The sequence below is a fragment of the Eumetopias jubatus genome, unplaced genomic scaffold (assembly GCF_037043125.1).
Source record: "Eumetopias jubatus isolate StellerSeaLion01/CBP00866 unplaced genomic scaffold, mEumJub1_p1.0 scaffold_3, whole genome shotgun sequence".
In the NCBI taxonomy this organism is placed as follows: Eukaryota; Metazoa; Chordata; class Mammalia; order Carnivora; family Otariidae; genus Eumetopias; species Eumetopias jubatus.
In genome coordinates, this window is record NW_028274809.1 from 183657990 (window position 1) to 183684551 (window position 26562).

Sequence of the window (26562 nt, forward strand, 5' to 3'; positions counted from 1 at the left end):
CCTGAGCCGAAGGCAGATGCTCAATGACTGAGCCACCCAGGCGTCCCTAGGTTGGGATTCTTATTCTTCATTTGCAATGCAGGCAGATTATTTTTATATCCCTGTATCTTTATTTTCCTCACAAGTAAAACAAAATGTAGATTTTGAGATCCATTTGCTCTCCAAATTCTACGTTTCTGTGAATGACACAGGCTTAGTTCTACTTTTGGGTTCACCTCTATCTAGCCTTTGAGCCTCCTACCTGAGTGAATGCTACCTTGCTGCATTTTCCTTGGTCTCCCAGCCCACCTCCTCCCCGATTCCTGTGTATCTTGAACCTTACATCAGACCATCAATCTTTCTAAAACAACCATGTTACTCCACAGTTTTTAAATATAAGAACTTGGTTAAGTGTGAAATCTGTGCAAGATGGGACTTGGCTCTGTAATTCCTTCTCTGTTTTCCTTTCTTGCCCCTTCACTCCATTAACCAAACCTATCTCTGACCATATGGGACAATTCACCACGCCTTAAACTCACGTGCATTTTCTTTATCTGAAATTTGCATACACTGTCCCATCTGACCAAAAGTGGTTCATTTATTTCCCTTCTAGAGAGTGTCTGCTCATTTTTTAGTACCCAGCTCTACTGTGTATCTTCAAGTCTTCCTTAACCTTTCTGGGCATTTAGCTGGTCTGGCCTCTTATCTGTTAATACTTTGTACATTTTGTACTATGGATTTATCATATCGAATTATAATTTTATTTATTTATTTATTTATTTTTTTAATGTAATCTCTACACCCAGTGTGGGGCTCGAACTCACAACCCCGAGATAAGAGTCGCATGCTCTACTGACTAAGCCAACCAGATGCCCCTATAATTTTTGTAGAATTTTCTTCTTTCCTTCAGTCACCTAGAGGGTGAAGTTTAATTCAGCTGGCAGTGTTCAATTCAATATAGTTGATGAACAGATGGATGGATAGATGGATGGATGGATGACCAACGTAGAAGTGCCAGTGTCAGAACCCAGGATTCAGGACTCAGTTCTTAATCCCTTAGGACGTCGAGGGAAATAATTGATTTTGTTCCATTCTGTACTGTTTCTCTTTTTGCCTTTATTAAGTTCTATATGTCCATTTGGAAGAATAGGGATAATAGGTGAGCCAAAAAGAAAGGCCAACTAATATCTTCCACCCAGAAATAGTAGTTAACTGTTCTATGTGCATTATCTGTGCTAGAATTTTATCTTTAACATATACAAGTTTTTATCATGATATATTCCAAACATTGTTTTGTTCTTTTTTTTTTTTTTGCACTTAGAAATAATACTGTGAACATTTTTTCATGTCTCAGATTTTTTAATGGCTGCATGGATTATACCATAATTTATTTAACCTTTTTTTTTTTTTATTCATCATTTAGGTTGCTTGGAAGGTTTTAGATTCTGTAAACTGCACTGTGATGTCATTTTTGTAGCTGTGGGCTTCTTTTGTTTTTGGTTGTTGTTGTTATTAACGTTTTGCCTACTCATGACTTTTTCCCTTAGGATAAATTCTTAGAAGTGAAGTTAATGGATAAAAATACTGATTTTGAGTCTTCTGCACTGTAGCACACCACGTTGAGTGTGCTGGTCAGACTACTCTTGTGTTGAGTCACTGGGGCAGTACTTGCGGGTGGGGTAACCATCTTGTTGTCCTGGTGCATTAATCCGCTTTCCTTCTGACTGATCTAACTTCCCTCAATCAAGGAACCAGGGACTCAGCTTGAATTCTGGAGATTTGCTCTGGGTTCTAGGACTTGAGTGATCTTAAAGATTGGGGTTGGTAAACCTATACTTCTTAAAAAGAATACAATTAGGATGTATCTGTAATAGTCCATGGCAGGCAGCCCTGCCTGTCCCAGGGCTACGCCTGGGAACTTTAAAAAAAAAACATATAGCTACTTAGTTAGAAAGGCTTTATTTTTTGTGGAGTCTTTGAGGCCGTTAGGCCCTTTCTGAGTAGCGCAGGAAAGAAAGAATTTTGAAGAATAAGCTAGGAATAAATAGAGCAATTTTACAGGTGAGAATTATCTGGAAAAAAAATATAATTTACTTCTAGTGAACTATTTAGTTATCCATTTCTAGCAAACCGAAATTCAAACAAGATATGCATAAATCCTATTGTATTCACTTTGAGCTTTTTTTTATTTACAAATATTTGCGGAACGTAGAGGTTATATCTATTTTCACTGCTCTCTGGTTGTAGAAGCATTGTGTTGTCCTCTTGTTATTTTAAACAAATGCTAACTTTTTATGACAGGTTTATTGAGATAGAATTCACACACCACACAGTTCACCCAAAGTGCACAAGTCACTGTTTTTAGTCTCTTCACAGATGTTGTGCAACCATCACCACAAACAATTGTAGAACATTTTCCCCAACGCAGAAAGCAAGCCTTACTAATTAGCAGTCATTTCCCATTTCCTCCCTGCCGTCTCCCTCAGGCAGCCACCTTTCCTTCCTCCCTTCTTCCTTCTCTCTTCCCTCCCCCGCTTCCTTTCTTTCTAAAAGGAATTTGAGGGCGCCTGGGTGGCTCAGTTGGTTAAGCAACTGCCTTCGGCTCAGGTCACGATCCTGGAGTCCCGGGATCGAGTCCCGCATCAGGCTCCCTGCTCGGCAGGGAGTCTGCTTCTCCCTCTGACCCTCTTCCCTCTCATGCTCTCTCTCATGCTCTCTCTCTCAAATAAATAAATAAAATCTTAAAAAAAAAAAAAATAAAAAAAGGAATTTGATCTGTGCTTTATACCTGATTTTTTTCAAAGTTTGGTAAAAGCACGACCACTCCCAGAATTAGCATGGCATATTAACACTTCGACCAATCAGTAAGTCAGTTGTCATTCAGCTGAAAACACAAGTTCTTTATGAAGCCACTTAACATATATTTACTTTTGTATATAGACTGTTATCCAAGAAGAATAAAATGTAAGTTAAGAGTTCAAACTTATTAGATAGGACTTGACTTCTGGGCTTCAGAAAGATGTGGAAACTCTTTCTTAACCAACTGAGCTACCCAGGCGCCCCATGGAAACTCTTTCTGAAGAAATTTTTCTTACTTTTTTTTAAATTATTTTTTTTAAATTTTTATTGTTATGTTAATACCATACATTACATCATTAGTTTTTGATGTAGTGTTCCATGATTCATTGTTTGTGTATGAAATTTTTCTTACTTTTTCCCCCTAGACTTACTGGCTTTAATGTGGGCTTACTTCTCCAGTCTCAATCTGACAAAATGCCCCACGTGAGGCCTGGCAAAGAATCATTTCTTATTGTATCTGTTACTTAGGTACCAAGGCATAGCCACTTCTTGAACTTGTGCCAGATGATTCTTCCAAAGATGCCTCTTACCCAAGCATGAGGTCTAGCTTTTTCTTGAGCAGTCTGAAGAAGCCTTAGGGCATCGTCTCTTTCCTGGACAACTTCATCTAATGCATCCGTAGAATCTGCTACCCTTTCTTACTGTTCCAGACTTAGCATTTTTGGCAATCTCTGCCTCTTGGCACCCTGCTGTAGAGTTAGGAGCATGTTTCTTTTTTCAGTAGGACAGCCAGAGTTTATGTGTATCTTCATTACTTTCATTCCTAATTGTTGACAGGTCCATGAGGCTCCAAGTTTCACTCCCCCCCCCCCCCAATTTCTTGGGGAATCAAAAAATTCTTTCAGTCCTTTCCTTGACAGGTGGTATAAAGTAATCTACGCTAATGAAAAGCTGTGACATTTGGTGTGTTCTTAGGCAACCTGTACTAGCCCAGGAAGTGTGAGGACCAGGAAGTCCCTAGAGCAGTTGCGGGTTTTCTGCGGAGAACTGCCAAACTGTGCTAATCTACTTCCTATCTCTGGATTTGCACGTTCTGGACATTTCATGTTCAATGGAATCATATAATACGAGGTCCTTTGTGACGGCCTTCTGTTGTTGCATGTGTCAGTACTGCATTCTTTTTATGGCCGAATAGTCCATTATATGAATATATCATATTTTGTTTATCCATGTACCAGTTGGTGGACATTTAGGTTATTTGGCTATTAGGAATAATGCTGCTACGGACATTCATGTACACATTTTTGTGTGGATGTGAATTTATTCTATACTTTTTTTTTTTTCCCTTTCCCAGTGTCTTTCTCGAGAAGCAGGTGGAAACATGAGCATTCAGTTTCTTGGTACAGTGGTAAGTATGAAAGGATTATTATTTTGTATATTCACTTAACAGAGAAAAAAGTGTTCAACTAGCTTTAGCCTATGTATTTGAACTTGTCTTCATCATGGTTTTGTTTTGTTATTAAATGACATATGTTTGTATAAGAAATGCCGCCTTTAATGTGCTCAAGAAGTTTCCATGATACAATAATTTTAGCGATTTCCTATTAGAGAGAAAATAATTTTTTTAATTATTTGCACTTTGTTGAATATTTTAAGTGCTTTTTTTCTGCCTGTTTTTTTAATAAAAATAAGAAACATTATTTAAGATGCTTTTGAACGTAGTGACCTTGATTTTTTTTTTTTTTTCCTGTCGGTTTTGCTTATAACTTTCTCTGTTAGGTCCTTTTGAGTACACATTTCTAAGGAAACTGAGTCATAGTTTTGTATCTTGATTTTTTTTTCACGTAAGATCCTATTAATCATTTTCCATATTGCTAGAAAATATTTATCAGCATCATTTTAATGGAGCTGTGTTTAACATTCTGATGAGTAGATGTGACATATTTCCTTATCCATGAATCTCAGTTTTTAGGTATTTAAGTTATCCCTCATTTTTGCCATTATGAATGGTGTTCTAGTGAACAACTTCATGGGTTTTGCTTTCTTGATGTTTTGAATTATTTTCAAACATGGATATTTTTAAAAATGTGTAAGATATATTTCATTCTAAGTGGAATGAAAACCATGAATAATTTTATGGTTTAGTACATGTTACCAGTTACTTCATATCTCTTTTGAATGCCCTTCATCACGTTTTAGAACACTACTTTGCACTCTCACTAGTAGTGGTTACAATTTTCAAAATTATTTAACTTTATCTGGTGAAAAGATATTTACTTTACAGTTATTATTTTTCCTTTAATGTAAAAGTAATGATCATAATGATCATGCCAATGAGGTATGCTCAAACAATAAGGTAGCTTATTGTTTTAATTAGCATTTCTCTGTGTCATGAACATTTCTCCATGTATTCATTTACTAGGTATCATTTAAAATCTGTGAAATGTCTGTTCGTGTTTTTTGGGTACCTTGTTCAGATTGTGAATTCACATTGGGTATTTCTGTTTGCTCAGTGAGTTTATTGAGAATATCAGAGGAAAGGCCTGTGGCTTGGATCAAAAGAGTAGTGATTTGTAGCCATTGAGGTAGGAAGCACATTAATATGTGCACTTACAGTTTACATATGTATAAAGGCACAGTCAAGTTTATGTATTGCAGTATATATGGTAGTATATGCATAGGCACTTGACTAATGTCACATAAATTTTAAGTGTTGCACCTGAGATTTATAGTTATTTTTGTTTTTCTGATGAATAAGTTATTCCTTGCTTTTTTTTTAATTTAAAATTTTAAATATTATTTCAGTGCATGTCCTAAGAAATTGTATTAGGGTTCTCCAAAGAAAGAGAACCGGCAGGATGTGTGAGTGTTGGGGCACGGGGGGGGGGGGGTCCAAAATCTGCACAGTAGACCAGGAAATAGTTGGAGTTCAAGTCCAAAGACCATGTACTTGCAGTATTCCTTCTTGCTTGGGAGGTCAGTCCTTTTTCTTCATTTGATTGAATTATGCCCACCCAGATTATATGGGGGGTAATTTGCTTTACCCAAGCTCTACTGATTTAAATGTTAGTCTGAAAAATGCCTTTATAGAAACATCTAGAATAATGTTTGGCCAAACATCTGGATACTGTGGCCTAGCCAGATTGACACATAAAAATTCACCATCACAGAAGTATACACATCCCATCCCCTAGAGGCATTTACATTATTATTGACATGCGGGCACACCTTGGAGATACTGTGGGTTTGGTTCCAGACCAGGGCAAGAGAGCCTGTGTTGCAGTAAAGTGAATCAAATGAATTTTTTGGTTTCCCAGTGCATATAAAAGTTAGGTTTACACTACAGTGTAGTCTTTTAAGTATGCAAAGCATTATGTCTAAAAAACAACGCACGTACCTTAATTTAAAAATACTGTATAGCTCGGGGCGCCTGGCTGGCTCAATCAGAAGAGCATGTGACTCGATTTCAGGGTTGTGAGTTGGAGCTCCACCTTGGGTGTAGAGATTACCAAAAATAAATAAATAAGTAAACTATTAAAAAAATAAAAATACTATATTGCTATAAAATGCTAATCATCATCTGAGCTTTCAGTGAGTTATAATCACTGATCACAGGTCACAATAATACAGTAATAATAAAATACAGTCATAATGTAAAAGTTTGAAATACTGTAAGAATTACCAAAATGTGACACGGAGACAGGAAATGAGCAAATGCTGTTGGAAAAATGGCGCCGATAGATGCAGGGTTGCCACAAACTTTCAGTCTGTAAAAAAAAAAAAACAACAAAAAACCCACTGTATCTGCAACACACAATGAAGCGAAGCCCAAAAGAACGTGGCGTGCCTGTGTTCTTCCAGAAATAGAATTACAGATCTTTTCATGCAACAGTAAGTCATGGGTACTTCCGTGTCTGCACTTACATCTCTCCTTGGATTCTAATCAAGTTCACTGGGTTCATGTATTGAAAACTGAGTTCTCGATAGGCAAAACCCACAAACAGAACAAAGTGTTTCTCTCGCAGTTTTTTCCTATCTTGGAAAATGGCTATGCCAGCTAAAACCTTGTGCTCTCCTTACTTCCTCTCAGCAGCCTGTCTTCCCACCTCTGCTCCTGCTCCTTAGCCTACTGTTCATTTAATGGTTAGCGTGATCCTTTAAAAATGTCAGTCTAAGTCAGTTGGCCTTGTTACTTTTCTTCAGACGTGTTGGGCCCATGCCTCAGGAGCTCCTCATCTGCCTCTCCTCTGCCAGGACTGTCTGCCCCCAGACACCTGCACAGAAGTTTCCCGCACTTTCTTCAAGCCTTTACACAACAGCCACCGCCTCAGGGACGGCTTCCTGGTCACACCGTTGAAAAGTTTGACCACCTTTCCTCCGCTTTGTTCTTTTTCTTCAGCAGTTATCACTATTTGACATACTTTCATGTTTGACATATTTTACTTTTTTAAAACTTGTTTATTGGGTGCCTGAGTGGCTCAGTTGATTAAGCGACCACCTTCGGCTCAGGTCATGATCCTGGAGTCCCGGGATCGAGTCCCACATCGGGCTCCCTGCTTGGCGGGGAGTCTGCTTCTCCCTCTGACCCTCCCGCCTCTCATGCTCTCTCTCTCTCTCATTCTCTCTCTCAAATAAATAAATAAATAAAATCTTAAAAAAAAAAACAAACAAACTTGTTTATTGTCCGTCTTTCCCACTTGAATGACCTAAGGTCCGTGAGCACAGGGCTCTTGCCCGTTGTGTTCACTGTTCTCACCCAGCACCCAGAGCAGGGCCTTGGGTCCCGGGGGCACTCAGTGAATGCTTGTCGAGTGAATTAATGACATTGGCAAGCGCGGGACCCAAGGATTAGACTTAAAAAAGAAAAAGAAAACAAATGCAGAAACAAACGGGGAAAAGGAAAAGCGTAGGGGCCTTAGCAATGAGTCCGTCTTCCTCAGAAAAGACAGCTCGTTTTGCCCAGGGGTTCACAGCTAGTTGGTGGGCAGAGCAAACAAGGGGGCTCCGATTTCTCTGCTTTTTCTTTTTATCCACTCAGGCCCCTAAAATATGGTAGGAAACACACACACACACACAAACACACACACACACACACACACACACACACACACGACCTGTGTATGGAGCTGATGCCGCCCCCCTCCCCAACATAGGTGACTTGCTGACAAATCCCAGAGATTTGTCCACACCGTTTATACAGTTTGTACAGAGAAGGAGTGTCACTGTCTAGAGTCACTTCCAAGTACTTTAGAAGTCTGCATCACAGCAGTTGGGATGGCCACTGTGGTTTGTTACAAGGCATTTTTCTGTGTGTACTATTAGCCATAATCGAGAGAAAGGAAAGGTTTTGAGATAGCGGGACTCTGTTAGGACAGGTGCGGAGTAATTTCTAGCTAGTGTGTGCTGCTTTGATCCTAATTTTTTAAAGAGATTCAGTTTCCAAAGCTTTCAGTCAGGAAGAGCGCTAGCAGGTCATACGGTAAAGGTAAGACTTCCCAAATACACTCTGTGAGAATACTTGTAGAGTTTTCCATACAAGTTGGCTTTTGAATATTGTCAAACATCACATTCAGTGTTCAAAGAGGAATTTAATTTTAGACTAAGAAGGACTTCTGTTGCATCAGTAAAGTTCAGAAATGTTATTTCAATTCAGAGAAGGTACAGACTTCAAAATAATTAGTTTTTGACACACTTCAAACTTTAAAAAACTACCATTTTGTTATTTCTCAATAAAATAAGTCTCATTATTAAAATTAGATTTTGCTGGCTATATATAGAAATGTTATAAATATGCTATAGAATGTTATATATATGCTATAGAAAATGTTGTAAATATGCTTTACATATTTGTAATATGTGTAAAATAACATAAAATATTTGTCAGTTATAAAGAGTAATGATAAAACAAAGACCTGTATACCCACCAGAGGTTTTCTAAAAAAACACAAAAGTCATCATTACCTCCGAGGTTTACTGTGTATTCTTTCTCCATCCTATCTATCAGACATCCTTTCTCCCCCCTGCACAGAGAACTTCTTCCTAACTTTTATCATTCCTTTTCTTTATAATTTTTCCACATAAATGCATCCTTAAATATCAAGCAGTTAAGCTTTGCATGCTTTTAAGCTTGACATGCATGGGATTATATTCTGTAATTGTGTATGACTTGGTTATTTGGCTCCGTGCTGTTTGTGAGGTCCACCTCTACTGTTGCTGGCCCCCTGGGTGGTCTCTGGTGTCTTTTCTCTAATTCCATGCTGCTCTAAGCATTTATGCACATGAGCAAACATATCCTGATTGCATCTGTGCTGTCGTTTCGGTAGGGTTGATCTGCATTGAGTGTGTAGTGAATGCATTCACTTTGTTCCACATTCTCCAGTACCTGATATTATCAGACTTGTTCATTTTTGCCAGTGTTAGTAGTGTCCCCATTGTGGTTTTAATTAACATCCTGATCATTAAGGAAGTAGAACATATTTTTCTGCATTTATTGGCCATTTATGTTTATTGACCATTGAGTCTGCTCCTCCGTAAAGTACCTCTTCAAGCCTTCTGCCCATCTTTCTGTGGAGTGAGACTGTATACATGCATGAGTTTAGTCTCTTTATGTCATTTGCATTTTTGATAAGGCATGGAGGATTGGGTCGGACAACATGACTAGTTCTGACGAGGAGCTGTGAATGGAAGTGACTATCAAGAACTGTGGAGGGTCTGAGATTTTACCCTACTTGAAGCTGACAGATTAACCCGCTATAGTCATGGATGCTGGTAGAAGGGACAAGACTCCAGGGTCAGAGCTGAAGGATGGTTTATTACAGCAATAGCAGTAGCCAGAATATCATTAGTTTTGTACCATTTCCCTGAGCTCCATTTCCCACAGGGTGGTGTGAAGAGGGCAGAAGGACACCTGCTCACACAGTGGGTTATGTTACAGTAGAAGAACCTGAGTTTAGTTCAGAACCCCGAGCCTCTATATGGGCAGTGAGCATGCCTTCCCTTTGTTCCGAGGGAGACACTGTCTGTCTTTGTATAGCAAACAGCCTTGAAAAAATAGTCTAGAACAAAGGACAGTCAGTGCTTTGCTCACAAGAAGTAGAAGAGAAGCATGAGAGACCCATGGAGAATTGTCTGCTTATAGTGATGTCTTCACTTCTGGTCAGGGACAGCCAAGAGGAGGTGTGAGCTCTCTAGGTCCCTACCATGTCCACTTGGGGAACTACATGCCTGGTTGTTGAGTCCCTAGAGCATGGGTCCCTGGGGAAGGTTGGAGCTTGGGAATTGTCCCCCTGACCTTCCGTGGACTGAGATTTCAATGTTACTTCTGAAGCACAACCTAGCTTATCCTAACACCCATCAGGTCATGATCTCAGGGTCCTGGGATCGAGTCCCATGTAAGGCTCCCTGCTCAGCAGGGAACCTGCTTCTCCCCCATCCCCTCCCCGCTGCTCATGCTCTCTCTCTCTCTCCCTCTCAAATAAATAAATGAAATCTTTTAAAAAATTGTTAAGTAGTATTTTTATATAATGAAAAGCAAACTCCTCTGAATTAGTAGAAGGCACTGAGATGAAATTTGTGCCTCTGTGATTCAGAGGAGCATATTTGACTTGAATGTACATACAAATTTTAACCTTTAGTATCTATCAGTTTCATTACCATCCCAGTAGGTAGGATATAGGACTGTATTTGTTTCCAACAAATTGCCACAAACCGGGTAGCTTCAAACAACAGAATTGTGTTCTAAGAGTTTAGGAGATGAGAAATCTGAAATCAGGGAGTGGGCAGGGTTGGCTCCTTCTGGAGGCTCTCCAGGGAATCGGTTTCATGCCTCTCTCCCAGCTTCCGGTGGTTGGGGCACCTCTCCCCCAGCTTCCGGTGGTTGGGGCACCTCTCCCCCAGCTTCCGGTGGTTGGGGCACCTCTCTCCCAGCTTCCGGTGGTTGGGGCACCTCTCCCCCAGCTTCCGGTGGTTGGGGCACTTCTCCCCCAGCTTCCGGTGGTTGGGGCACTCTCTCCCAGCTTCCGGGGGTTGGGGCAGTACTTGCTGTTTCTTGGCTTGTAGCTGCATCATTCCAGTCTCTGCTTCTGTCCTCACATGGTTTTCTTCCCCAGGTCTGTGTATATTCAGTCACAGCAACCTAAGCACACCAGTCATTGGATTTAGGGCCCACCCTTATATAGTAAGACCTCTTCTTAGTTAATTACATTTGCAAAGACCCTCTTTACAAATGAGGTCACATTCTGAAATATCAGCTGGGCATGAATTTTTGGATCGCAGCGTTCAACCCAGTACACACTCTACATAGGTAGGCATGAAAGCGTATTTCACATATATGAAGAGTTGAAAACTAACTCAGGTAATTTACCTAAAAGTATATTTTATAAACAGAGCATCATTCCTTATTAATACCTGACCTGAGTACTGCCATTTATTTTCCCAAGGATTTTCTACCTGTTAACATCATACTCAAACATGCAGGAACACCGGTGAAGGGTATGCCTATCTTCAGAAGACAAAGTGAGCCCTAGGCAGTTTAAGTGACTGTTCTGTGCTAACAGTTGGTAGAAACAGGATGCAAAATCAGGTCTCTCTGACTTTCAAGTGAAGCTGTTCACCATCAGAGTGCCTTAAGAACAAATCACTTTACTGTGTGATCCAGTTATTGCCATAACTGCTAAGGATGACTGTTTTAGTTCAGACCACTGTGACAGAATACCATAGAGTGGGTGGTTTAAACAGCAGACATTTATTTCTAACAGTTCTGGAGGCTGATGAGTTCAGGATCGAGGTGCCAGCAGATTCGGGTCCTGGTGAGGGCCCTCTTCCGGGCTTGCAAGTGCCCACCTGATAGCTGTATCCTCACACGGCAGAGAGTGCTGGTCTTTCTTCTCTTTTTTTATTTTTTTAAAGTTTTCATTTTAGGGCGCCTGGGTGGCTCAGTCGTTAAGCGTCTGCCTTCGGCTCGGGTCATGATCCCAGGGTCCTGGGATCGAGTCCCACATCGGGCTCCCTGCTCAGCAGGAAGCCTGTTTCTCCCTCTCCCACTCCCCCTGCTTGTGTTCCTGCTCTCACTGTCTCTCTCTGTCAAATAAATAAATAAAATCTTAAAAAAAAAAAAAGTTTTCATTTTAATTCCAGTTAATTAACATACAGTGTTAGATTAGTTTCAGGTGTACAATATAGTGGGTTCTTCTTTCTTCTCTTTTATAAGTGAGGGCCCCACTCTCTTGACCTCATCTAAACCTAACTACCTCCCGAAGGACCCGCGTCCGTATAACATTATATTGGGGGTTGTTAGAGCTTAGGTGAGGGATACAAACATAATCCATAATATACACCATAGATACCAATATAGTTGGTAAGCTACATATCCCAGAATTTTTCCAAGATATATGTGCCTATTTCAAATTGTAAGTCTTCTGAGTTTTGTTTTGTGTGCATGTTTTTTGGAGAAGCTGTGAGTTTGTGCACATCAGGTAGTATAAGTTCACAAAGAAATGGAAGACATCCAGTGTTCTACTTAAACCAGAATTACTTACTTGAACTATGCTTTACAATAAGGATGAATATTTTCTTACTGCTTTTAATGCAGAAGTTACCATTTTTATTCCAAAGTTTTGTTTTGTAATCATTGTTTAATTTTTAAAGTACCATTATTTTTTTAAATATTATAATATCAAGTCAAATGTATCTCACCAAGACTGTTTTTTTTTCTTGTGAAAACAATGCATATTGCCCCAAAGCAAAAATAAGCTTAGATAGTACAATAAACAGCTTCTTTATAGCTGCACTATTGGCATTTACCCAAGGACTCTTGAGGAACTATCAAATTATATGTTTCTGAAGCTTAGCCAGAGATCTTAATGAAACCAAATCATGCTGAAGTTCTTAAAGCTAATTTAAATCTCAAATTGTACATTTTAAATTAAGTTTTTATTGATAATAAATATACTTTATTTCTTATTATCCTTGAAAGCTTGAGTGATAATATCAGTAGAATAAACATGTTTTACAAAGATTTACCATTAAGAATGCTATTAATATGACCCTTGGTACGCTAGCACAATTAGATTTCAAAGTAAGCGTTTACGAAGTAACAGCGATTAATGACAACCATCGAAAACAATTTTGAACTCCATCAGTTTAACTCAGGAGGGTAAACTTAATATGATAATTCATCTAGTTGCATTGTATCAACTTAGCAGGAAAGTATGTAAATATGTGACCCTTACCTAGTTTCTAAATGGATGCTGTGCTGATAGATTTATCAGTTCCATTAAAGAACTTTGGGGAACTTTGGAATTTCAGCAATTGTTCCCTTGGAGGCTGAAAACCCAACCTGATCTCATACTGGGACCATTCTGGTCTGCATATTTCCATAATTTGCCTTTGCTGCTAATATGACAGCAAGACACAAATAACTGTTTCTAATAATATCAGATGGAGTTGTGGAGGACAGCATTTTAATGTAGTAAAAGACCTCCCCGTGGGGTTGTTATTGCTACTATAGAACAGCAGCTACACAGTTGCAACTGTAGTCTCTTAATTGATTCGTTTAATTAGCGAGAGCTGAAGCTTAGGCTGTATCTTGTCATCTGATATGATAGAATCCAAAATCTGCATTATTCATATTTATAGATGTAGAAACATCATCAAGAAGCTCTCATTCTTCTGAAAACTCACATATGGATATTGAATTTTGATAGAGTAAACTCCCATTTGTTTGAACTCCAAATAATTGGAAAATGAAAAGAACTGTGTTTGTTATTGTTTTTCTAAGTACTCTTGAGAAGTAAATGATGTCATCCAGTTTGAGGTTATTATTGTCTTCCAAAAATAAACTTCCAGGGAATTTGTTCAGTCTTGTATACCTTATGAATTCGGAAGCAGCCTCTCCATTTACATCGTGTCTGACTCCTGTAATCTCCATGTGCCGTTTCTCCCTTCTGTAGCCCATCCCTTTCTCTTAATATGTATTAGTGGAGTTTTGGGAGTGAATGATGACTTATTGGGGTTTCTGGCATGTTTGCCCGTGTCCCAGCCTGCCTTTGCAGCCGCCCCAAGTGCTACTGGCTTAGGCTTTCCACTCGTGCCTGCTCCTTGACTGAATTGCCCCCAGGGGCTTTGCTCACCCCGCCCAGCTGCACCACTCCGGATTTCCTTGGATGGGGAAAACTGGGGGAAGATGGCAAGCGTCTGGCATCAAACCCCAGAGCCTTCAGCAGAGGGCCACTTCCACCCCACCCACACAGGGCTCTATCCCCGCTGGGTCACATTCTCTTTATTCCTGATCCTTTTCCTGTCCAGCCATAGGAATCAGATGGAGGCCACAGAGTAGACGTTCTGTGGAGGGTTGATGAGCCAGTCTCTCTGTTCTTTTTTCTTTTTTTCTTTTTTTTTTTAAGAGCGGGAGAGACAAAGGCGGGGGAGGGGCAGCGGGAGAGGGATAATCTTAAGCAGGCTCCACGCCCAGCGCAGAGCTTGCCTTGGGGCTGAGATCATGACCTGAGCTGAAATCAAGAGTCCCACCCTTAACCCACTGAGCCACCCATGTGCCCCCCAAGTCTCGCTGTTGTTTAGATACATTTTATAATACTAAGAAAAAGTAATTCTGTAGCATTCTGTCTTGCCTTTTCCCCACATATGCAAAAGTTTCAGCCAAAATGTCACTAAAATAAGATTTTAGAAAATGGGCTTTAAATGCAGTCTTGCTCTTGAACATTGTTTTTGTGGTAACATGTGTTCTGTGTACCATGTAACCAACCCAAGAACAAACCTTTGGGAGGTAACTAAGTTTTACTTTTCTAGCCTTTGGAAATTGGCATGCTGTATATAATATGAAAGTGCAATTATTAATATTCCCTTGTGTGATGCATTTTGCACAAAACTTTTAAAGACATCACATATTGCGTGCTATACTACGTGCTAGGAAGCGTACTGGATGATGTGATTTGGTCTCTGCCCTTAAGCAGTATGCTGGCTCCGGGTAAACACAGACAAACCGGTATCATGAGTACATAGTTAAGTGCCGAGTTGGGTTATGTACAGACTGATAGAGCAGCTGAGGAAATCATAGATCTGTAAGCTTTGTTTCTTTTTCTGATACAGAAACTGAGACCGTATGTCCAGAAGCTATGCTCTGTGATGATAGTAGAGCAAGCAAAGGAAATAGAACAGATGAAGGTACGGCGGCTTGAGGGTGCCCACATATTTAAAGAAGAGAAAGTTGCCTGGTGAGGGTGGCAGGCCGGTGGCCAAGTTCTGTATGGCAGGTGAAGCTAGAGTGGTGGGAGCTAGATGAGGCAGAGCCATGCCAGGGAGATGGGACACTGTTCTCTAGACTTTGAAGTATTTGAAAGAAGAGAGGTGTCGGTTGGTTTTGTGCTGATTTTAAAGAGAACTTGTGGGGGCAAATGAAGAAGAGGGTGCATTTGAGAGCCTCCTTGAGGACCCAGGGTCCAGTTATATGTATTAGGCAGAGCTGATGATGGTTCTGAGATTTCCAGATGTGATAACTGATAAAATTACTTGAGGGGAAAAAAACAGGAAGAGGAGAAGAATTATACCAAAGAAAAGGTGGGATAGGTAATGAGTTGGATTTTTGACGGTTTTAAGTTTGAAATGCCAGGGAGACATCTCTGATGTCAGGGACATTTCGAGTCCTGAAATGAGGGAAAGGATGAAGGGCGAGCATGTAACTTGGCGCTTGGTCAACATGCAGAGGTGAGATCTGAGGCCTGCGGTAGCTGAGATTGCCCACAGGGATGGGAGGTGAAGAAGGAGACGAAAGGCCCAGATCAGAGGCCCCGGGGAAGTGTCCACATCTGAGGAGGAGGTTCTGAGTCTCTCTAATATCATTGTTAAAATGACATTACCTCTTGTCCAAATCATTTATATTATATGCGGCTATTAGGAGCCAATTTAGTGTAACCTCCGTCATGATTTCACAGTATCCTAGGGTGTCACTAATTATTTCAAAGTATCTCAAAATCCTGCTGCCATCTGCCAGAGATCCTTAAAATAAAATTAATTTTAATGAATAACATCACGCCTTACATTTGTATGATGCTTTAGGGTTTTAGAATGTTTATTTGACTCCATTCACTTTCTAAGACAGACAAGCCATATAGCACCGTAGACTTCATTGTAATAATAAGGCACCCAGCACTCTGAAATGTCAATTAAAAATATTTGCGGGGTTGCCTGGGTGGCTCAGTTGGTTAAGCGACTGCCTTCGGCTCAGGTCATGATCCTGGAGTCCCGGGATCGAGTCCCGCATCGGGCTCCCTGCTGGGCAGGGAGTCTGCTTCTCCCTCTGACCCTCCCCCCTCTCATGTGCTCTCTCTCTCTCATTCTCTCAAATAAATAAAATCTTTAAAAAAGAATATTTGCAACTACTGAGTTACATGTTCACAAGAAATTTCCAGAAACCACTACCAGGATGTTAGTGGATATTGGGGTGGGCTGGGGTAAGGGGTGGAATGCTAAGTAAAGCTTGATTCCCTGAGTCTGAATCTCCTGCTTACCAGCTTTGTGAATTTGAGCAAGTTACTTAACCTCTGTGGTCCTCAGTATTTTTTATCAGCAGAACATCTACTTTTATGGAAGTGGTGAGGATTGAGTAAGAGAGTGTTTCTGAAATGCCTGGAAACGATAGGTGCTTGACATATAGTAGCTCAACTATTATTATAGCCCCCTCCCTAAATATTTAATACACTTTCCATTTCCTTCGTTTTGCCTTGCATTTTTTCCCTCCTTTTTCTTGTTTGCTTGGAGACATGCTATTATCCGAATTTGTACTCTCCATTGAGATCATACTTGGTGCTCAGTCTGCAGAAAGATTCAGAAGGAAAATATTTCTCTTTTATATGGAAAGTCTAATTATTGTTCTTAGGTTTGTGACCATTAACCTCTCACAGTTAATGTACTAATTGTCATTTAATGCTAAATATAAAGCATGTATTTAAACCTGCACCTGTGGCAGCCAGATGCTTAAGAACATCCACTTCCTTGAAGGGTGAGGATGTTTATCCCTAACAGTCTTGACTGGGGAGATCTGGAGTTTGGAAGACAAAATACTTCTGATAACATCATTATTTTATGATGGTGCTCACGGGCTTTCTTTCTTAGACTGGCCCCACTTGGAAGGGCTGCTGTTTGGGGTAGGCCCTCTAAGGCCACTGTGGCGTAGTGCTGTGTATTGCTGCTTCCGTATTTATAAATTCTTTGATCGTTGCTGTTGAACTTACAGTGAGAATAATTCGGGATTGGCAGTTCTTTTCTCATAGAATCAAAGTCTGTCAGTGGTTGTCAAACTTGAGCATGTATAAGAATCACCGGGAAAGCTTGCTAAAAATGCAGATTCCCAGGCTCCATTCTCGGCAAAGGTTATCCCCTAGGTCCCAGTGAGACTGACAGATCTGCATTTGTAGAAATCAGCTTAAAATACACCAGGACTAGGATTTAGAATCTGTTTTGACACTTAATGGTAGAATTAGTTTCTAGTTTAGGAAATGAATACCCAAAACACATTAAATTACTGGTGTTATGAGTCAAGCATAAGAGTGATATTCTGGATGTTTCTTATTATAATGAGAGGGTAGGAAAAACATTTGATTATTTGAGTTGATTAGTGTATACATTCATAATACATATTTTTTTTAAACAGGGAGGGACACAGTAGGACCTGAAGTATAATTAAATCCATAGTATCAACTGTATCTCTTAAATTTTATAACCATTGGACAGTGATCTTTTTTTCTTTTCTTTTTTTTTTTTTAATAAGTAGACTCTATGCCCTGCGTAGAGCCCAGTGTGGGGCTCGGACTCACAACCCTGAGATCAAGACTCAGATGCTTAACTGACTGAGCCACCCGGGCGCCTCACACAGTGATCATTTTTAATTTTGGCCTAGAGCGGGATTTTTCAACCTTGGCGGTAATGACATTTGGAACCAAATAATTCCTTGCTCTAGGAAACTGTGCTGTGCTTTATGGGATGTTTAGAAGCGTTGCTGGCCTCTGTCCACTAGATGCCAGAGCGCCTCTCCAGATAGAACAACCCAAGTTGTCTCCAGACATTGCCAAATGGCCCTGGGGGTGGAAAGGGGGCAAAATCTCCCCCACCCCAACACCCAGTTGAGAACCACTGGCTTAAACTATGTGTAACAGTTGGGGTTTCAGAGTTTTCTTTCCCATTTCACTAAGGATAATGTTACCGAGACGAAATCTCTAGAACAGGGGCGCCTGGGTAGCTCAGTCGTTAAGTTAAGTGTCTGCTTTCGGCTCAGGTCCTGATCCGAGGGTCCTGGGATCGAGCCCCACGTCGGGCTCCCTGCTCTGAGGGAAGCCTGCTTCTCCCTCTCCCACTCCCTCTGCTTGTGTTTCCTCTCTCGCTGTGTCTCTGTCAAATAAATAAATAAAATCTTAAAAAAAAAATCTTTAGAACAGATTGTGATACTCTTCAGTGGCCTGAAGCTCACACAACCTTACATCCTGACCTACTCAAATGTCTTATGCAGAGAAAATGACAACCCACGTTAGCTGACTTCGGGTGTGATTTGCTTGAGTGACATTTTTAAGCAGTAGCTGTGGGGGTGGGTGGGTACAAGGGTTACTCCTTCCTTAGTCTGCCTAGTGTTGTACCCTAACCTAGGTCTGCCGCAGACGGCTGTTCATGGAAGTTCTGGTTTGTGTGATTGCATTCTATTTATTTGGGTCCTTTGTTTGTTTGTTTGTTTGTTTTTACCATTTACCAAGAACAGTTCCCCAAAGACCCTCACATGCTGGGTCAGCAGGGAGAGCATCCAGTGACGATCGGATCTCAGAAGATACTGCTCTTTGCTTGGTCCTCCATTTTGTTAAAGTCCTGTAATCTTCCCGGTGAGAGACGTCAAATAGAGTGTCACAGCACCACCTCACAATGACCTCTGCAAAGAGCAGTTCTTACTCTTTTCTGGCTAGCATTTAATGGCATAGCTCTGTAACATTTGTGGCACTTTACCCCCACGTGTGGGAAGTACATGGCGGAGTGCCCGGCAAGACGTGTGACTGTCCTACCCAAGACGGTAGGTCAGGTGTGTGTTTCTGAGGTGGGGCCTTTCCCGAGCCGGCCTGCGTTTCATATGGTGTAAATTCTCCAGATTGTGGGGGACAGCTCAGGTGATTACTAAGGTATCAGTGTTAATTACCCTGGGCAATTACCAAGCATCAGGGGACACGTGAAACTGTGAAGTGCCCTTGTTTGGAATAGAATCCCTGCCTGATTTCAGGGCAGGGAAGTGATTAGTGCACAAGCTTTCACAGGTACCCTGAGTATACACCATGTCCTGGAGTTCACCCAACCCTCTCCTGTCTCAGCTGCTCAGTAAACCAGACCAAGGACACAGTGTGCCCGACACTTCACACGTACCACCTCATTCAGTGCCCACAACTGTTTGAGATCATCAGCAGAAACCCCACTTTACAGATGAGGTCATGCCTCCATTGTAAAATTATAGAAATTAAGTGCTTTGCTCAGCATGGCTCATATGCTAAGGGCAGTGATAGGATTCAAACCCAGATCTGCTGACAGAGCCTTGGTTTGCTTCACACTGGCATCTGGATCATTAGGATTTAGGTCATCTTAGTGGCCCTTTGCACATCCTTATTACTCCTGACTGGCTGGCAAAGAAGAGCTAGCTTTGGTAGGAGCAGGGCCTGCGGGGGGCGGGGGAGGGGGGGTATACAAATCCTCCTCTTCTGTGTTCGAACTTAGGGACCGGCCACTTAATGGGGTAGAGCATTAACGGTTCAGGTTCCTCTGCTTCCTTGCGTGAGTTATTTTGTGTTCAGGGAGGGAATGTTCTTTTTTACAAAAGGTAATGTTTATCCAAGTAATCATTCCAGATATTAAAAATAGATTAAAACTGCAATTTGATTTAAAGTCTTTCAATTAGAATGTGAGAAAACCTTAGCTGATATTTAGGGTGATTAGGTTGTGGAATACCTGCTAAAGTGTGTTGTGAGAGATTAATTGTTCTTATTCAAGTATTTAACCCTTCTGCGCCCTCCACTGCTTTATTCAACCAAAGTGTGAGCCCCCTTGAAGGATTTTAGGAATAACGGGGGTAGTTTTTGAAATAGAAGTGCCCAACGGTATTTTGCGGTATCGCAAATCTAGACTAGTGGTTTTCAGCCCTGGACGATTTTGCTTCTCAGGGGACACTTGGCAGTGTCCGGAGACATTTTGGTGGTTGTAAGTGGTGGGCTGCTCCTGGAATCCAGTGGGTAGATTTCCTAAAACTTCTAGCAAGCATCACCAGGGATATTTCTGAATATCCTGCTGTAAACGAGGCAGCCCCTACAGGAGAATTATCCAACCTAAAATCTCGGTTGTGCCAAAGTTGAGAGTCTGAGTCTAGACAATAATTATGGAAGGGCATGTAAGTACCTGTGACCATCTCCCCAACCTTTCACAAAGCTGTCTGATGCTCTGCAAACTTAGGTGTCCCCGGGATAAGTAGTTCACAGCTGTCCCACACTATTCATTCTGGATTACCTCACCCAGCCTTAATTTGTAAATTGAAGGAACAGCTGGTGTCTTGATCATATTCAGAAAGAATTGGGCTGCATGTCCATATATGTCGCATGTCTCGTTCTTGTGATCTTGCCCTAACTTGATGACTCTCTGTCTACGCATTTGCATCTTCACAGACTTTCGACCAACATGTCATTCCTCTAAATGGAATTTTCTCTTAATCAGTGTCTGCAGTTAGGATCCAAAGGACTTTGATATTGTTTTCTTCTGTTCTTGATTGTATCTACATTTCATTTCAAAAAAACGAACATTTTTACATTTCAGGCTTGTCCATCAGAGTTTTCCTGTTGCATCATCTCTGTTCATACCGCAGCTCCTCGGAGTAAAAGATCAATTAGATGTTGTGGTATCAATTTATCAATTTGTTGAAAATAAACCTATATAAATACATGCTGTGTTCTCCATGTGTGCATGCAGCGTGTGGAAGCTTGCCATAAAGCCCGTGTCTTCCTCACGGCAGCTCTTGTGGTTTGAAGGCAGGGTTGTGAGCCGGTGAGAGCGGTCCCCGGGTGGGAGCTCCTTTGCCTTGCACCTCCGGGCCCGCACGCTGTGGGGCGTGCATTCTGGCCTTCAGGGGTTCTGCAGATCTGCTCTTGCCTTGGCAGGGTGTTCTGAAATGTACCTGCGGGTTTTTAATTTATGGAGGTAATTGAGTGCCGATGCAGAGGTTAATGCCATTGAAAGAATTACTTATATTTCCCAAGACGAGGGGGCACCCCACGGCACGCGGGGCCACTGGAAAAGCACCAGGGTTTGTCACAAGGCAAAAAGGAGCCACAGGGAAAGCATGGACCGGAGCCTTTATTGGGGTTTCCACAGGCAGGCAGGGTAGGGCAGGGTAAATGATTTAAGACTGCTAGTTTGAACGTCAGTGGGCTTTGGGCTTTAGGGGGTGGTCTCTAGCTGTCTGACACCTGGCCCTGGGATGATTTAGGGCAGGGGAAATAATAGCTTGGTGTGTGAGCTAGATAAAAGGAGTGGTTAGCTTGCATAGGAAAGGCATGCTTCCAAGTTCTTCACTGTCTTTGGGAAGAGTTAACCAGCCCTGGGAAGGGCCGTCTCTCCCCAAATATATAAGGCCTCCTAGAGGTCAGAACGGTGTAAGAAATAGGAGGGAAAAAAATACCCTGATGAATACACAGAGAACCTGGAAATAATCCAGTCCAAGGGAACTGACCTACGGTAACTAAACAATCCAAGGGAACTGACCTACGGTAACTGACCTACGGTAACAAAGACTGGCATCTAATCCAGAATATGTGTTTATTAATTTGAGGTGAGGATTTTTTTTTTTTTTTTAAGGTGAGGAATATTTCTTCCCGTGACCAAATCTTAAAGTCTCTTCTCTGGAACATCAGCTGAATGGTGGTATCAGAATAATTAGGAAGGCCTGTTAGGCAGAATTATTTCAAAACTGGTCTTGGTCATCAGGGCAAAGAGAGACCTAGTATTCCTATGCTATCCCAGAATCTGGTGAATCACTCTGACTTTCAGCAGGAACACCCTTCAGTGTCCACGTCTTTGTCTCCTGTGCGCCTCAGGGCTGTTGACCATCTTCCCACCGGGCTTGTGCCGTTGACCAGGCTGTAGCGACTGAAACTGTGGTCATGAACCCAAACTATAGGACCATAGTCTTGCTTCCCTTACGCTGACACACAGATCCCTTTGCTGGGAATTGTTAGGTGTCCCCAAACTCTTTGGTGATGCGCTTTCACAGATGGTTAGTTCTAGCACTTCTGTGTGGAGCTTTACACACGCAGCTCTCAGAAATTCCTAAGAATTTTCCATGTCCTAGGTAAGCAGCCCCCTCTCCCCACCCAGGGAGTACATGTACTCAGAAGAAACATTTCATGGAAAGAGCCCCGAGAGATCTCATGTTAGCCCCAGTAATGTTTTAAACTGATTGTGTGACCTTCCCAAACCTCTGTTTTCTTTGTTGTACAATGAAAGGTTGGGGTTCGTGACCCCTGAGGTCTTCCCCAGCCCTGGCCTGCTCTGAGAATGATTACATTTGTCACAATATGGGGTGTGCTTCGCTCCAGTAGCAACACATCACACGTGCAACTTATTATCATTGTCTTTTGATTTTCTTGAGTTTTTCAGCCTCATTTGGGGAAACAGCACTAGCTTATTGCACAGTGATACTCTGTCCTGTCACTTAATTTCGGGGGACAGCACATTGTGCTGGCACAGGCTCAGTGCTAATAATCAAGATTATATGTTCTGCTTACTGTGACTTTTTTGTGGTTTCTGGGGAAAAAAATGCAGATGCTTTTCAATTATTCTAAGGGAATTTTGATTAACCCCCTGGGTAGACTTCTCTGTACCACCTGCCACGGAGAAGCGAGTTTTATTGAACAGAAGGTATAGAATTGAATTGCTCATATTTGTTTTCTTTCTGGTGCCTATAGCATTATTTCAAACTAAAGCATTTTAATAAATATTTAATAAATATCTGTCTAAAATAGGTTGAAACTGTTAGAAACTAAACCTTTTGTTCTTCAATTTCAAATGCAAATAAGCTAATTTGACTTTTAAGTGGAATCTGCAAATTAAAGACTCATTTTTCTTTTATGTATGTAAAAAGTAATCTTTGACTGATATGGTTGGGTGTCCTGCTTACTTCATATTCCAAGTACCAGCGCTTGCAAACGATTTGTTAGGTTTGTTGCCGTGTCGCTGTGTTTGTTTTTCTTGTCGCTATTATGCGTGCTTACTACTTGCCTCTCTTGTATCCCCATTTTTACCTTTTGCCTGTGGCCAGAAGATGTCAAGTTCTTGATTTATAGAGCATTTTCAAATGGCTGACTCTCAGGCCTTTTAAAAAAAGTTTTATTGAAGGGCGCCTGGCTGGCTCAGTCAGTGGAGCGTTCGACTCTTGATCATGGGGTCGTGAGTTTGAGCCCCACGTTGGATGTAGAGTTGACTTTAAAAAAAAAAAAGTATTATTGAGGTGTAATTCACCTTCTACACAGGTCATCCATTTAAAGTGTACAATCCAGTGGTTTTTAGTCTGTTCACAGGGCTGTGCAACCCTTAGTCCATTTGAGAGCATTTGCATCACCCTACAAAGAAGCCCCTTTCCCTTGAGGAGACAATCCCCCATTCTCCTTCAACCCTGCCAGCCCCCGGCAGCCACAGTCTTTCTACCTGTGTATGTTTGCTTATTCTGGACATTGCATATAAACAAAAACACGTATGTGATCTTTTGTGACTGGCTTCTTTCACTTGGCATCATGTTCTCAGAGGCTTCTCTCTCTTGTACCTTCCAGTAGCTCATTCACTTCTTGCCAGATAGCATTCCAGTGTATACAGTTTGTGTATCCATTCCTCAGGATGGATGTCGGATTGTTTCTTTTTAGCTATTATAAATAACACTGCCCTGAACATTCCTGCACATGTTTTCGTGTGGACATATGTCTTCATTTTTTCTGAGCGGACACCTACAAGAGGGAATTCTGAGTCATATGGCAACTCTATGTTTAACTTTTTGAGGAACTGCCAGGCTGTTTTCCCAAGCACCTGCACCATCTTACATTCCCACCAGCAAAATGTGAGTCATTTATTTTCTCCACATCCTTGCCAGCATGTCCATATAGTTTTTGTTTTTGAGGTGTAATTGACATAGAGCACTATGTTAGTTTCAGGTATTCAATATTTGTATGTATTGTGAAATGATCACCACAAGAAGTCTAGTTAACATCCGATGTGTCTCTTTTTGATTTCTAGCCACCTAGCAGGTGTAAAGGTAGGACTCGTTTTTAAGTAATCTCTGTGTAGGATTCCTTCTTTTCTCTAGAACTCCTAATTCAAAAATAGTCCAAATGGTGTATTAGTGTTGTGTTTTGGTTTGTTTTTTAAAAAACAAACTTAACCCTAATGAAACAACAAAGCACATATATTTTAATTATTGTGTATTTTCTATTGCATTGTTGTCTCTTCCTTCTGCAAATAAAATGTTTTTGATATTAAGCAAGCGGTTCCTTTCATCTCCTGAGGCTTTTTTTTTTTTTTTTTTTAATGGTAGCACATACTGTGCAGGAAGGTCATTACATAGAGAGGAAAAAAGAATAATCAGCATTGAAGAGAAAGTTAATGCTGTTTGTATAATTTTTTAATAGGTATCTTGTAACATTTTGAGATTTAAACCAACTAATATTTTTTGCACATTACTGGGCAGTTTCTTTTTGTTGCCTGTGAATTGATATTTTGCTTTGGGAACTAAGATAGTGAAAATACCAAGCTTCAAATACTTTGATTCCTTAGTCATTTAATACCTTAGTCATTTAGGTAGTAATTCTGTTCTGTAGACCACCTACATGTGTTTGTAAGGGATATAATAACTGACACTGTATTTAATTAGCACTAATATTGTGTAGAAGGAAAAACATATTAAGTATCTTTACGAGTCACTAGTTCAGAATTAGCAGAAGCTGGGAAGAAAAAGTCCTTGTCTACGCACCACTGTTATTTTGCCTAGCCATGGAAGTTTGTGGTTCATTTGTTCATTCATTCAGCAAGTATTTGTTGGGTGCATATTCTGTGCCAAACAATGTTCCAGGTCCTGGGGAAATGGACCCATTGATAGAGGACAGAGTATAAATCATAAGTAAGTATCCAGAGGCAACCAGCTGATGTATACAAATATAACAAGCTGATGTAGTGAGTACTGATCTTCCTCCACTTAGGACGAGGGTTATGTGTTGATAAACGCATCATCAGTTGAAAATATCGTACATGGAAAATGCATTTAATACACCTAACCTTCTGAACACCATAGCTTAGCCTGGCCTACATTAAGTGAGCTCAGAACGCTTACGTTAGTCTACATTTGGGCAAAATCATCTAACACAAGGCTTGTTTTATAATAAAGTGTTGACCATCTCACATAATTTATTGAATGCTATCCTGAAAGTGAACGAGTGGCCGTATGGGGGCAGAAGGGTTGTCAGCATATGGTTGTGAACCCTTGTGATCGGACGGCCACTGGGAGCTGTGCTACCGCTGGCCAGCATCACCAGAGAGGACCGCACCACGTCTCGCCACCCTGGGAAGGGTCCAGGTTCACATTCAAAGTGTGGTTTCTACTGAATGCATAGCCACTTTCAGGCCATCATAAATTCAAAAAATTGCATGGCACCATCATAGGTCAGGAATTGTCTGTATAAATTCACATGCCCACAAAATCACCTTTCTTAGCTTCTCGTAGCAGAACGGAAGGACACTGAGGTCAGTTCTCTGAGTTCCCGGGTGAGGGTGGGGGCCGGAAGTTGAATAAGGGGGAAGGTGAAGAGTGGATTCTGAAGTTTGTCCCTTTATTCTCCCTTTTTTAAAGTAAAAGCCATGTTTTGGTTTTGTGGTCTTAAGTCTCTTTCCGCAAATGGAAAGATCTTTCTTCCCTTCTTGAATGTCTTTCGGGTTTTATAGTTATTACTTCAATTATGTATTTCCCACCTGTTTGTATACAGAAAACAATTTGCTTGTTGATAATGGGGGAGGTCCTGCATGTCGGGGGCTGGGGGGATCTAGGAAACCTCTCTATTTTCCACTTCATTTTGCTTGAACTGAAAAAGCTTCTAAAACATAAAGTCTGTTTTTTAAAAAACATAATTTACAGAGTAATGCCTAATGGCACCTGCTTTAAAGTCAGGCAGACACTTATTTATTGGCTGTTTGATCTTAGCCTTACTTACTCTAAGCCCAGTTTCCTGATTTGTAAGATGAGAGCAATAATTCCATCTATTCTGAGAATTAAGTGAGAGAATGTATGTGTGCCACTTACACAATTCTTGGCACAAAGCAGTCACTCAATAAACTTAACCAGTACGGTGGAAATATATTTTACATCAAGGACTAAACTTTTATTTGCCTTCATGAGCCATGATCCTGCGAACTTTCTAGTTGCCATGGTGGTTTCCTAAGGACAACTAATACAGATCTGGAGACTCTAACTCAGTGCGACTTTCTCTGTTTCTTCGTTCTATTAATGAACATTTCTGTACCACTCTGTCTTTTCCCTTGAAATATCTAACTTGTGGATGCCTCAGATAAGCTGTCAGTGGGGTAGAGCCTTCCTGCAGCAGGCATGGTGGAGAACGGAGGTGGCTGTGGTGGAGAGCGGGGGGGGGGGGGTGCGGTGGTGAAGGGGAAGGGAGAAACCAGGGAGATGCAGAATCAAAGAGTTTGTTTTCTTACTGGGAATGACTCAAG

The 26562-nt window shown here is 41.1% G+C and overlaps 1 protein-coding gene and 1 pseudogene across 2 annotated transcripts in view; one reads left to right on the forward strand and one right to left on the reverse strand.

Annotated features, from left to right (window-relative positions):
* The window catches only part of PCCA (propionyl-CoA carboxylase subunit alpha), a 393065-nt gene that overhangs the window by 319047 nt on the left and 47456 nt on the right, over positions 1-26562 (forward strand). For both annotated transcript variants that reach the window (XM_088021889.1, XM_028112036.2), the window contains one exon: positions 4133-4186. In XM_088021889.1, coding sequence (XP_087878015.1) covers positions 4133-4186 — 54 coding nt within the window. The remainder of the gene's footprint in view (positions 1-4132; positions 4187-26562) is intronic.
* LOC114215816 (large ribosomal subunit protein uL29m pseudogene) lies at positions 2966-3939 on the reverse strand (annotated as a pseudogene).